The sequence below is a fragment of the Tachysurus vachellii genome, chromosome 1, assembly GCF_030014155.1.
Source record: "Tachysurus vachellii isolate PV-2020 chromosome 1, HZAU_Pvac_v1, whole genome shotgun sequence".
NCBI classification, from domain to species: Eukaryota; Metazoa; Chordata; class Actinopteri; order Siluriformes; family Bagridae; genus Tachysurus; species Tachysurus vachellii.
Genome location: NC_083460.1, coordinates 4,701,190 through 4,713,689, shown reverse-complemented (window position 1 = coordinate 4,713,689; position 12,500 = coordinate 4,701,190). Strand labels below are relative to the sequence as shown.

The window sequence follows — 12,500 nt, the reverse complement described above, 5'->3', positions numbered from 1 at the left end:
GTGACTTATTGGGTGTAGGTGCTGAATATGCCAGGGTCGTCGGCTCAGAATATACCAGGTATGAATAACTGTTATGTTGGCTTTAGAATAGAGGAGGTGTTAATGTACAGAAGAAGTACCGTTAATAGTTATTTGTTGTCCTGATCTTTTCACAGAGCTCTGTTTCTTCTGAGTAAAGGGATGGTGAGTTTGTTTGTTGCCTGTCCATCCATTCACACACCCCCCACACATGCCAATTTCTCTTCGGGAATAATACTGCTGATAAGTTATCTGTAGCAGTGCTAGATTTGTCTACACAACTTTAATTTAATTGTATGTAGATTATATGATGTGTGTTTGGTGCATACGCAGTTGCTGCTGATGGAACGTAAGCTACAGGAGGTGCATCCTTTGCTCACGTTGTGTGGGCAGATTGTAGAGAACTGGCAGGGAAACCCCATACAGAAGGAATCCCTCCGCGTCTTTTTCCTGGTGCTGCAGGTCACACATTACCTGGATGCCGGACAGGTCAGTATGTCCACCTTTAAGCTGCGTGTCACAGTTTGGCTTGCAGAGATGCTTGACAGGTCAACGTTAATTTTATTGGCAGATTTTTTTTTGTTGTTGCTGAAAAAATAAATAAGAGGTAACTAAATATTTATACCCCTAGTATTCTGGATTAACACTTTGCAAATGCGATTAAATAAAGGAATTTGAGAAGTTATTAAGGTTAGATTTGATTTTAAATACAGCCTAATGTCAAATGAGGTTCCCTGTGTATTTAATAGACCTTTATAGCATTGAGTCAATAAAACTATATTAATTAGATTATTAAACACTTTACATTGAATACTTAAATCTTTTTAATCTTCGACCTAGGAACAATAATTGCTTCATAAATCCTTGATTGCTTTTAAATGAGTTCATATCATATGTGTGTGTGTGTAGGTGAAAAGCGTGAAGCCATGTTTAAAGCAGCTGCAGCAGTGCATTCAGACCATCTCAACACTCCAAGATGACGAGATCCTGCCCAGTAACCCAGCAGACCTCTTCCACTGGCTTCCTAAAGAGCATATGTGTGTTCTTGTCTACTTGGTACGTCTCTCCCTCAGAAGTCCACTCGTCCGATTCACAACCTCTGACTAATTTGCACCCTCGCACAGAATGTTTGGTTAATGCGTGTTCCAACATTCGTTCCTGAAATTTATTTTAATTTTAATTAATTAATTAATTTATTTATTTCTGTCTTCAGAAAGTCACAATTTAGTCAACATGTAAGTTTACTTTGACATCAGAAGAATACATTCAGGTCACGTGAAACAAATCAGCGCTACATTTGTTTTTACATGTAGGAGATGTTTCATGGTGATTGCCTGCTATTTTACAGCTGCATGAAGTTTTACTTGTAATTCTGCACTGCAGATGTAGCTTTTTTCTTTTTTTTTCTTTTTTTTTTTTAACAATATTAAGAATATGGTTTCCATAATGGTTATTTGGAAGAAGATTTATAAAAATAGCTGTAGTATCAGACAGAATTAATAAAGTGTGTAACGTATATTGGTTAGCTGTCCTGCTCCTTTTAAGTTTTTATATCATGCTTTCACATTAAACTGTCAGATAGTGGCACTGGACTTAATGCTGCTTTTCTTTTGACCCGATATCACGCAAGAAAATTTGACTTAAGTCCAGGGCCAGAAATGTGCAAAATCTGTGACACACCCATGTTTTTTGACGAACTCCCCCCACATACGCACACAGCTCCCACACAACTGTCTGAATAACATTTAAATAACTAAGTCTGAGCTTTGAGTACAGATGTCTGCACTTCCACTATGAACTCCTCACTGAAATTCTGTTTGTGAGATGCGTAGGTCACTGTTATGCACTCGATGCAGGCCGGATACTTAGAGAAGGCGCAGAAGTACACGGACAAAGCTCTAATGCAACTAGAGAAACTAAAAAGTGAGTCAGAATGAAACACACCATTGCACTTCAATATGTTTATAACGGCATTAACTGGAAAGCGCGTCATTCGTCACCAAGAGTTGATTTATTTTTATATTATTCAGTACAAGTTTGCTTTTTGTTTTGCTCTTGCATTTAATGCCTGACTACTTTTAAAATTCGACAAAGCTGACGACAAACCTGACACAATATTTAAGTAGGAACGATGAAGCGTAATAATGATATTAATATTATCAGATCAATTATCTTAAGCCTGTCAATCTTTTTTCCTTGTGTTTGTGTTCTGTTTAGCGATGGAATCATTAAAGAATTACTTTATCCATGCTATAGATAACTAGACCTAGCAAACCCCATGACACCATGTTAGAGTGATGTTGTTATATGTACCTGCTTCTCTGTGAAAAAGCTGCCAGTGTGTATCGAAGAAATAGAAAATATGTCGTTAGCATAATGATTTTAAGGGAAATCCTTTAGGTTATATTTACTGTCCAGTTTTATTTGCGTTCTAAACAGTTCTAAAATGTTTATTTTTTTTTGTCTAGAATAAAGCAAACCATAGAAACCCTTAGATAGAAATTTGTCTAATCTTTATTTTAAATCCTCATATTCATGCCAATATAATAAAAATTACGTATGAAATCTAAACCAGATTTAAAAACCTGTTGAATTTCAACTCTATTTCTGTTTGCTTCTAATACTCTGGTTGGTCAGTGCCTCAGATTTGTCTGGTGTTTTATTGTAGTGTTGGACTGCAGTCCCATTCTCTCGTCATTCCAAGTCATCCTGCTGGAGCACATCATCATGTGTCGCCTGGTTACGGGCCACAAAGCGACGGCGCTGCAGGAGGTCGGCTCGCAGCCACATCCGAATTAACGTGCCGTTTTATTTTGGTTATTTTTCAGCTCGGTGCTAATGAACTTTGTGTGATTTCAAATAGATCTCTCAGGTGTGCCAGCTGTGCCAGCAATCTCCTCGTCTGTTCTCCAACCACGCTGCTCAGCTTCATACACTATTAGTGAGTCCACACCTCACTCACACAACTGCAGCTGAGAGAAATGACACAGGATTTCAATGATAATTTAATGTGATTATTTATGATCATTTAGATGATTATTTTAGCTGGGGAGCAGGAATTGGGGGGGGGGCTACACTTTCTGTTTGACTCTGTAACCGTGTTTAACAAATATCTGTCTCCACAGGGGCTCTACTGTATTTCTGTGAACTGTATGGACAATGCAGAGGCTCAGTTCACTACAGCCTTGCGGGTAAGTGCCGTTTTTCACTCATTCCTGCAGTTACACACAGATGAGCTGAATCATCATACTTCTGATAAAACTGCACATGCTGCAGGTTTGCCACCGTAGGTACATGATGTCCTGGTTCGGTTTTGTTAAAGCAAATGCAGGAACTTGGCAGTGTGCGAATGCTTTCACTTTCGCTGACGGAAAGGAAGCCCCAAAGCCACTAGTACCTATAGGATGCTTCAAACATGTATTCATGAGCACAGGAAGTGTGCTGTTCGCTGTTCCCAGAACATACCTGGTTGACGGTAAAAGAGCCTTACGCCACGTGTCTCTTTTAATGTTACTAGCAGACTGATTTAATGACGGCGCGTGGAAATTATAATTAGGAACTTGTTTGTAGCTCCCTTAGGCAAGGAACAAACCTGTTTTTAGACATTAAAGTGTAAAAGACAAAGCAGAAAAAAGAAGCTTGGGTTGCTGCAGTGAATTAAGATAGCTAGATAACTCCTAGTAACTTCAGGATATGCAGCGCACAATTGGCTTTGTTTCAGAGATGTTGCTCCTCAACGGTTAGTAAATCCAGAGGCTAATACAAGCTGCAAGTCAGTAACACATTTGTTTGCCAAATAAGAATGCTAACACATGCTGTCATGCCAGTAATGTGTGAGATGAAATGATGAGCAGTGTGTAGTGTGTCTGCTAGGACCCACGTTAAGACTATAGTAAGTAGAGAGCAGAGAAGATAGTGAGTAGATGATAGCTGATTAAACATCAGTCTTCAGCTATTTTCTGAACTCCATGTCTATGCTTTTGTTGCTAGAACTTTCATTAAAATTTTATTCATGTATTTCTTTTATTCTCTTTCTGCATTTCCTGCTGGATTTCGCATTGAATTTAAGTTTGTTGGAATATTGCTGCTGGTTTAACTTTCCTCAGTTGCTGCCTCCCCAGCTTACTACACACCAGGAGCTATGGACTTTTATTGTGACCAACTTGGCTAGTGTGTATATCAGAGAGGGAAACCGACACCAAGAGGTTAGTCACCCCGTATATCGCTCTTGCGTATCTATCCCAGGTGTATTCAAGAGGAATAACATGTTTTCATTTTCTCTCAACAGCTTTATAGCCTACTAGAGAGGATAAACCCTGACCACAACTTCCCTGTCAGGTAAAAGACGCACGCTTGTACAGGATAACTGGTGCTGAACTACATGAAGAATTCATTTACATTTCATTTCACAATTCATTTAGGTCCATGAACCATGATCGGGGGAAAAAATTGTTTGAGAGAATAAATAAATAAATGAAAGTCACAAATGAAAATACTAATAATATCGTTGCCTCTGAAAATTATTTACAGCATCTGACAATTTTGTTGTCATTGCTCTCGACACTGAACATATTTGAACCCATTTTTGTCTCGTTTGCAGTTCTCACTGTCTGCGAGCCGCAGCCTTTTACATCCGTGGACTTCTGTCTTTCTTTCAAGGACGCTACAACGAGGCCAAGTGAGTTTGTACTACACGCCTCAAGTTCCGCATCAGTACAGGAAGCAGTTTTACATTTAGTTGCATTTTATTATTTGATGTTTATAGTCTTCCTTCTAAGCAAGAAATAATCATAGTTGTACTTGCGTCTCTGTGTGCGTGTGCAGGCGTTTCCTGCGTGAGACTCTGAAGATGTCAAACGCAGAGGATCTGAATCGACTGACCGCATGCTCGCTTGTTCTTCTCGGACACATATTCTACGTTCTGGGAAACCACAGAGTAAGTTCTGCTCTTACATCCTCCTCAGCCAATGGAAATTAATTATTCACATGTTTAGCTTTTGTTGTCAGGAGAGATATTGGTTTTTCCTTTCATGGGATAAAGAGAAAATCACTGGACTAGTCATCTAATCACACGTATAGAGGAAAATGAAATGGTGTGTGTGTGTGCGCGGAAATTCTCTAACAGGAAAGCAACAATATGGTGGTTCCAGCCATGCAGTTGGCCAGCAAGATTCCTGACATGTCTGTTCAGCTTTGGTCTTCTGCTCTGCTTAAAGGTAGACAGTTCACACTGCAATTAGCATATACAGTCGTGGGTGTTGTTTTTTCTTTTTACACTTCAGAAAATATCATATTTAGCCATTATAATACAGTAATAATATTTCAGCTACATAAATCATTTTTTTATAAATCATATCATATAAACATCAAAGTCATCCACTTTTTTTAAATATTCTAGCATTTTTATGTCATATTTTTGTGCCAATCAAATATGGCAGAGCTTTAACTCAAGTTTAACTCTATGTAATTAACACTGAGTCAGTGGAAAGTGGGCCATATTCTTGGCAAATTAAAGCAACCCACAAATGTGATCTGATTCCCAAATGTTTTGATTATGACTCAGCAGAACATTGATGCATCCCTGTTTCTCTGTGCTCAGATCTGAACAAGGCCTGTGGGAACACGATAGACGCTCACGAGGCAGCACAAATGCACCAGAACTTCTCCCAGCAGCTCCTACAGGACCACATAGCTGCCTGCAGCCTGCCTGAACACAACCTCATAAGTGTAAGTGCTCAATCATACCAGCAACACACACCATGCGTGGTGAAGTTTGGTGCCCAAATGTTCCCATGCTGGTTTTACACTAAAGTTTAACATGACTCAAGGTGGTCGTGTTTTATTTTATCTCCTCACCTACATTTATTTCTATAAACACTAACGTCATGCAGCGTTAAAAAAACCCCGCAGGTCATTCTGTTGCTTATTAACTAGTATATTTGTAGAACTAATGCAAATAAAGCATTTGTGTGAATCTGATTCCTTCTCAAACTATTTCAATAAATCAGTCTTTTTTTATTTTATTTATTTATTTTTGGAGCGCTTCTGATGTTCGCTTTAGCCAGGGAAATAAATTATTTCCATTTTTTACTTTATTTTGCATTATGCAAAATGGTTCACACAGTCAAAACAGTTTTCTTCAACTGAAATAAGTTTCTATTCTGCATCACAACAGTAAAGTTGGTTTAATCATAAAGAGGGGGGTAGAATTATTTTTTACCAATTGACACTTTTACAGAAAGACACCAACCTTTTATATTTATAATCTACTGACAGAAAACATCAGTAAAATACAATACTAGTTACTTACTTTTTATTTAGGTTTTTTAATTTACAGACCACTAAACATTTTTCTTTCATTGGATAAAAGAATTGTGGTTTTGGGTAATTCAGTTCAGGACCAGGCTTCTGGTGTCTGGGTAAACAGTAAAGGTGCAGGCAAATGTTGTTTATACTTTATTGCAGTTTTTTAGACTTTGGTGTAGTTTTGGTTCCTCTTTACAAGTTACAGGTTGTTTATTTGTGTGTGTGTGTGTGTGTGTGTGTGTGTACTTGAATGTATTTCAGTGGACAGATGGACCTCCACCAGTGCAGATCCAAGCTCAGAATGGACCCACAACCAGCCTGGCCAGCCTGCTTTGAATATACAGCACACTGACACACACACACACACACACACACACACACACACATCCCTTCTCGCTGACTGTGAGCACACACATTGTACATAAAGGTCAGCCTTTGAGCCCTCACCTGCACATACACACATACATATACACACACACATTAAAACTAAAGGAGACAGGACTCCAGCTTTTGTCCTGCAGATTTTATCTTGTATTCAGATTTTAACTTATTCTTATTGAACTTGTATGATGTTGGGGCAACGAGATGTCAGCGAGACCTTGGGATACGAGTCACAGCAGGGGCGTGATTAATTACTTCAGTCTTCATGAACGTGCACACATGACAAAAAAAAAAAAAAACAGAGAAAGGCTCTACAGGGCAAGAGTTTGGAAGCATACGGTCTAATCATTTAGAAACTATATTTGGTTGGTCAACAGAAGATGGAAGGTATCGATGAAGCCATTTCATTTCATAGCAGTTTAAAACTTGTCAAGTTGGCCTGTTTCTCTGTGTTCATATACGAGCTTGAATAGAATACACAGAATTCCATATTTTTCATCATTATTAACCTCTTTAACTTTAATGCATCATCCATGAACTTAACCAGTGAATATAACACACTGATGTGTGTGTTGGATTCATTCGTTAGCACGCTACCTGGTTTGACTTTTTTTTTTTTTTTTAATTTTATTTATTTTTTTTTCATCTTCATTCTTATCTTCATTCTTATCCACAAATATTTTGTGAAACTGCAGATTTTCATTCCAACCAATCAGGTGCTACATCTGATCCCGTCTGACATTAGACAACTAGTATTTGTGGCGGCCGGTCGTCTGGAACGAAAACTTTTTTGTAACCATAACAAAACTTTGTGCCTAAGATCGAAGTCTTCTGGTGCAGATCGGATCAGACTTGGCCTTGACAAATTCAGCCTGAGTTGAACGCTCCCCTCATTTTCAGGGGTTGGAACAAACAGGCTAATTATAATAACAAACCCGAGCTTGTGCAGGCAGCTAAGAGTTTAAAAGGACATGATGCAAGGTAATAATCCGCTATCAAACAAAGTCCGTCACTGTATTGCGTTTCCTGGTACCCAGAGTCAGTGTCTTTAATGCTAAGATGCATCTCAAAGTATTGTTTCAGCATCATCAAGAGATTATTTTGTCCTGTTTCATTGTTTATTTTTTTAACTAGAACTAAAACACGTAACTAAATGCATAGTAATCTTTTCTTTTTGCAATTTGTCTTGTGTGGGGTATTTCAAAAAGTATGTATAGATTTTCTCTATTTTGAGCACTGCAGATATTTTAGCAGTATCATTTTTAATACCAGTGGCAGTTTGTTAGTTGAGAACATTTTGACAAAGCTGTTTAGAGGAATACTGTGCTAAGTCCAGAAACAAAGGTTCCTTTTGTTTTGTTTTGTTTTGTTTTCCTGCAAACTACTGGCTTTTTGGCAAAATTTCTTAAAAGGCCAAAAAAAAAAAAAAACACCAGCATACAGTCATAGATCATTGATCTTTATGCCTGGTTTATTTTTCACTGATATTTATTGTTAAACACTTGTAGCTCGCCTCATGGCATGTTTCACACTTGGTATTAGATTTTATTTGAGATGTGTGTGTATAAGTATAAGCAAGAGAGGGCGCTAGAGATGCGACTACCTGTTCTCATTCACATCCTTGGCCCATGATCATAAATAAACCCTTTAATTTGAAGTTGATGGTATCCGGATCTGTCTCTCATATCAGGATCCCTTCAGCTTTACACAACTCAAGGCTGGTGAAACTGATGACCTTTTGTAATATTCTAGTAAATATTTCTTAAACAAGAGCCCAGATTTTTCCTTTGCAGACACAATGTCTTTTGTATTGACACGTCACAATGTTTTTCCGTTTCCACTTTCTCTTCTCCACTGTATAAACCCTACTGAGACACCTTTTTTTTTTTTAAGGTATTTACCCCATTTTCTGTAGTTTTAACAAATAAACCCATTTATTAAATTTTGTAAAGTTTGAGTATTTATATGCCACATTTATCCATATTAATATCCTTGTCATTATTTTCATCAGATTTCCAAAACCCTTTGCATAAATGTTACAAAAATCAGTCGTGTCTTTTTTTTTTTTTTTGTCTTGTGCTTTTACAAAACTTTTGCAAAAAGACTCCAGATGAAAGTGTTTAACGAAAGTTCTCACAGAAATGTTTATCACCGTTGACTGAATTGTATTTAGCTGTAAAAGTGTATTTATTTATAATCCATAACTGCTTACTTAAATGGGTTTAAAATAGGACATGTAAATAAATTCAACCATTTATACAGTATTTTTTTTTTTAAACTATTCTAAATTAATTACTTAATATATATTTATTGAGAAGCATATTTCTTGAAGGAATCAATAAGAGCTTGTTAAAGATTCTGTGGATTTGACTGTAAGTTATAAATGTATTACAGATCACGGCTGCTGTTATACATTTCCAGCATTTGGCAGACGCCCTTATCAGAGCGACTTACTACATTTTTTTTTTTCTTTCTTTCTTTCTTTACAGCTGAGCAATTGAGGGTTAAGGGCCTTGCTCAGGGGCCCAACAGTGGCAGTTTGGTGGACCTGGGATCGAGCTTACAACCTTCCGATTGGTAGCCCAACACCTTAGCCACTAGGCTACCACGTGTTATAAAGTTCATACTTGGTACATTAAGCTACTGTGAGAACAGTTTTAATGTTGACTTGAAGCCGCAGTAGTACAAATAGTGATATTTTCTAGGTGTGCTGCATAATTTGAGGATCACCTATACTTCACCTTCACCTTGTATAAGTAGGTGATCACCTATCACCTACTTATACAATCCTGTGATTTGTACTTGTAATCTTTTGGACACTGTCGAGGGATATTAACTGTTGAGTTAAAGCTACTCTTTTAAGATTAAAAGCAGAAAAATATCTAATAATGCAAAGAGTAACATCCTAATGTTTCCAATTTGAAGCAATGAAAAGTCACTATAATTTTATCGTACCATGAAATCTGCAGACTATTACAGTATGTGTGCAAAATGTAACGTGACGGTCAGGACTGTGACGAGTCGCAGTTAGAACGTGAGTCTAGTCCAGTGTAAAAGTTTGAGGCTGACAGTTTCATGGTGGTGAGAAATCTCGAGCTGTTGAAATAAAATGTCATATTGTAAAAGATTATACAAAATAGAACACTATGTTAGTTTGCCTATTTATCTTGAATGATCGGTTTGTCCTCGTTCGGGTCGCGGTGGATCCGGAGTCTATCCTGGGAACGTTGAGAGTTCACCACGTACACACACACACACACACACACACATTCAGGAAAAGTGGCAAGCAAAACCAATCCATCTACTGGTATGATTTTTGAAAGGCAGGAGGAAACAAACGGATTTGGAGAGAATGCGCACGGAAACACCTCACACTTTACCCCAAGCTCAGGATCGGATCAAAGTACGACTATTTCAACCTTTTTAATATTTTGTAAAAAAAAAAAAAAACAACATTAAACCCAACACATCATTGCCTTGGGTTTGCTTCAACTTTCTTATTAATGGTTTATTGAATTAATAAATGTATAGATTCATTTATTATAAGATATCCTGTGGTGTTTACTGGTGATATTTTGCCTCAGATTCCTTTTCTTGGCTTGGTGGAACATGTACATGTGCAGTATTTGGCCCACAATCCTTATTCATTTATATATGAGCAGTTGCAGATTAAGGGCCTTGCTCAAGGGCCCAGCAGTGGTAGCTTTGGCAGTGCTGGGATTTGAACTCACAACCTTCCAAAATCTTCCAACAACCACTGAGCTGCCATTATTTCATATGAAACTTGGTGTGACCTTCTGTGCTTTTCTGTCATGCTTCTCTGCTCATCTGGGCTGTAAATTTGTTTATTTAAGTTTCTGTGGCCTTTCTTTCAGCTCCCTCAGCAACAAGGAACTTCCACATGAAGAACTGAATGATTTCGATATAAACTTTTCATTAAAATTCCAGCATTCGTCGGTTTGCCGTAGTCCAATTCACTGAGCTGTTTGACCTGAACGTGAACAGAAGCTCTTGATCTGTATCTTTCTTATTTTATGCATTAAATTGCCCTGCCACAATGTGATTGACTGATTTATTCATTGATTGCATGAATAAAATGGAGGTATAGGCATTTCTAATTAACTGGACCCGATGTATAAATAGTTTATAGTGCAATGATTATGATGATAACGGTGTCATTGTTATTTAATATTGCATTAGAATGATTTTATTTATAAGATGAGCCTGTGATATATCGTTCATATGTACAGATAGATACGTTGAGGTGAAGTGTGTACAAACATGAGGGTGTGACTGCATATTTGTGAGTGCTTCTGTGCCCTGCCCTTGAGGAATGCATAAAAGTCCTGATCTCCAGTAATGGTGGAGCTGGGTGTTTGTGTGTGTGTGTGTGTGTGTGTGTGTGTGTGTGCGTGTGTTTCTGCAGGGAACCAAGCCAACTCTGAGGTCAGCTTGCAGGCCTGGTCACATGACTGTCTTTATTTTCTAATCTGCCCAGCAGTGCCTTTGACATTCCTGTGATAAGACGTGAAGTTCAGAGGAACACGTCCTGGGCCTTGAAAGAAATGACACGTTTCAGCTGAAATACAAGTTCACACTATACATACTGGGGGAACCTGAAGCTAAGTAAGTGATGCTTATTAGGTAGTAGGTGTCAGAGCAGAGCTGAGAGTCGAGACTTCCTGCCAAATAATGAGCCAGGCTGATGGGGACTGGGAGGGCCACTTCCTGCATTGTTGCTTGTACTTAAATGGGGATTAAAGCCAAGACTGTCATGTTGTTAATGGCGACCATTGCGGCTTCCTGTAGAGCTGAAAGACAAAGTGAACGTGTTCCTGTGTCTTGACCTTGACGTGCCACTTTTTTGTTTTGGTTTCTGTTTTCACCTTTTAAACGTAATGTGTTGTAAACGTTACGTTAGATCGAAAGAGAACAGAATTAAATTGTATGATTTCTTCCTAACAATGTTTTACAGTAGAGAGGTTTTTGATGCTAAACATTGATTTTGAATAATGATATTTGTTGTCAAAACACACACACACACACATGTTGTACATCCAATTAAGAATAAGATCTAAAGGCTTTGTAAGATAATCCCCTGAAACTTATTTATGATTTAATGATAATGGTGCTTAAGCAACGTTTTAGTCGTAATGACCGAAAAAGCAGCCTGTGGATTTTTCTTTAATCTAATTAAATCAAGTATTGCTGTACTAAGCACATCTTATATAACCTTAATAGGTCAGTATGTGCTATCCCAAGTGACAGGAGGGTGCCACTTTGTCTTAGTTAATCAATAAATCTATTGCACTGAATGTGAGTTTGTGGTTGCTTCTCTGTCCCCCATGTGAGGACAGCAAGTTTGTGTTCTTTGACATGATGTTCTTTGACATGATTACACATCCTGTATTTTAAAAGCCATGTTTTGTAAAAGCCAAGTTAAAGTATAATGTACGCTCTAAAGCATGGTTTGTTTGTAAAACCTACAATATCGTACAACCTTTGGTTTATATCTGGCAGCTCTGACACACCCATCAGGAAATGATTGCATAGAAAATTATGATCAACACTGTATATGATACACTTTTGTATGGGTGTGTATTTGTGTTTATCAGGTCTAAGTCACAGGAGGATTACAGCATCCACACCAATCCATCCACCCCCACCTTTTCTTCCTCTGACACACACACAAACACACACACAAAACAATCTCTGTTTTCTCTAGACATAGCATAGCACTTATTCTTCTTCTCAGTGGCATTAACATCTGTATCTAATAATACCACTTTATTTAA

At 37.9% G+C, this 12,500-nt stretch overlaps 1 protein-coding gene across 2 annotated transcripts in view; it reads left to right on the top strand.

Moving 5' to 3' along the window:
• Window positions 1-8,650, top strand: part of mau2 (MAU2 sister chromatid cohesion factor) — a 10,844-nt gene extending 2,194 nt beyond the window's left edge. The window contains exons 5-19 of one of the 2 annotated variants that reach the window (XM_060869107.1): window positions 1-58; window positions 156-183; window positions 352-507; window positions 928-1,074; window positions 1,851-1,941; window positions 2,687-2,790; window positions 2,882-2,959; window positions 3,144-3,209; window positions 4,140-4,223; window positions 4,307-4,356; window positions 4,619-4,696; window positions 4,843-4,954; window positions 5,144-5,234; window positions 5,618-5,745; window positions 6,586-8,650. The exon at window positions 1-58 is cut by the window's left edge and continues 37 nt beyond it. In XM_060869107.1, coding sequence (XP_060725090.1) covers window positions 1-58; window positions 156-183; window positions 352-507; window positions 928-1,074; window positions 1,851-1,941; window positions 2,687-2,790; window positions 2,882-2,959; window positions 3,144-3,209; window positions 4,140-4,223; window positions 4,307-4,356; window positions 4,619-4,696; window positions 4,843-4,954; window positions 5,144-5,234; window positions 5,618-5,745; window positions 6,586-6,660 — 1,346 coding nt within the window. In that variant the 3' untranslated portion in view covers window positions 6,661-8,650. Of the gene's footprint in view, window positions 59-155; window positions 184-351; window positions 508-927; window positions 1,075-1,850; window positions 1,942-2,686; window positions 2,791-2,881; window positions 2,960-3,143; window positions 3,210-4,124; window positions 4,224-4,306; window positions 4,357-4,618; window positions 4,697-4,842; window positions 4,955-5,143; window positions 5,235-5,617; window positions 5,746-6,585 lie in introns of both variants that reach the window. The other variant, XM_060869098.1, reaches the window with a different exon arrangement.
• Window positions 8,651-12,500: the final 3,850 nt, after the last annotated feature.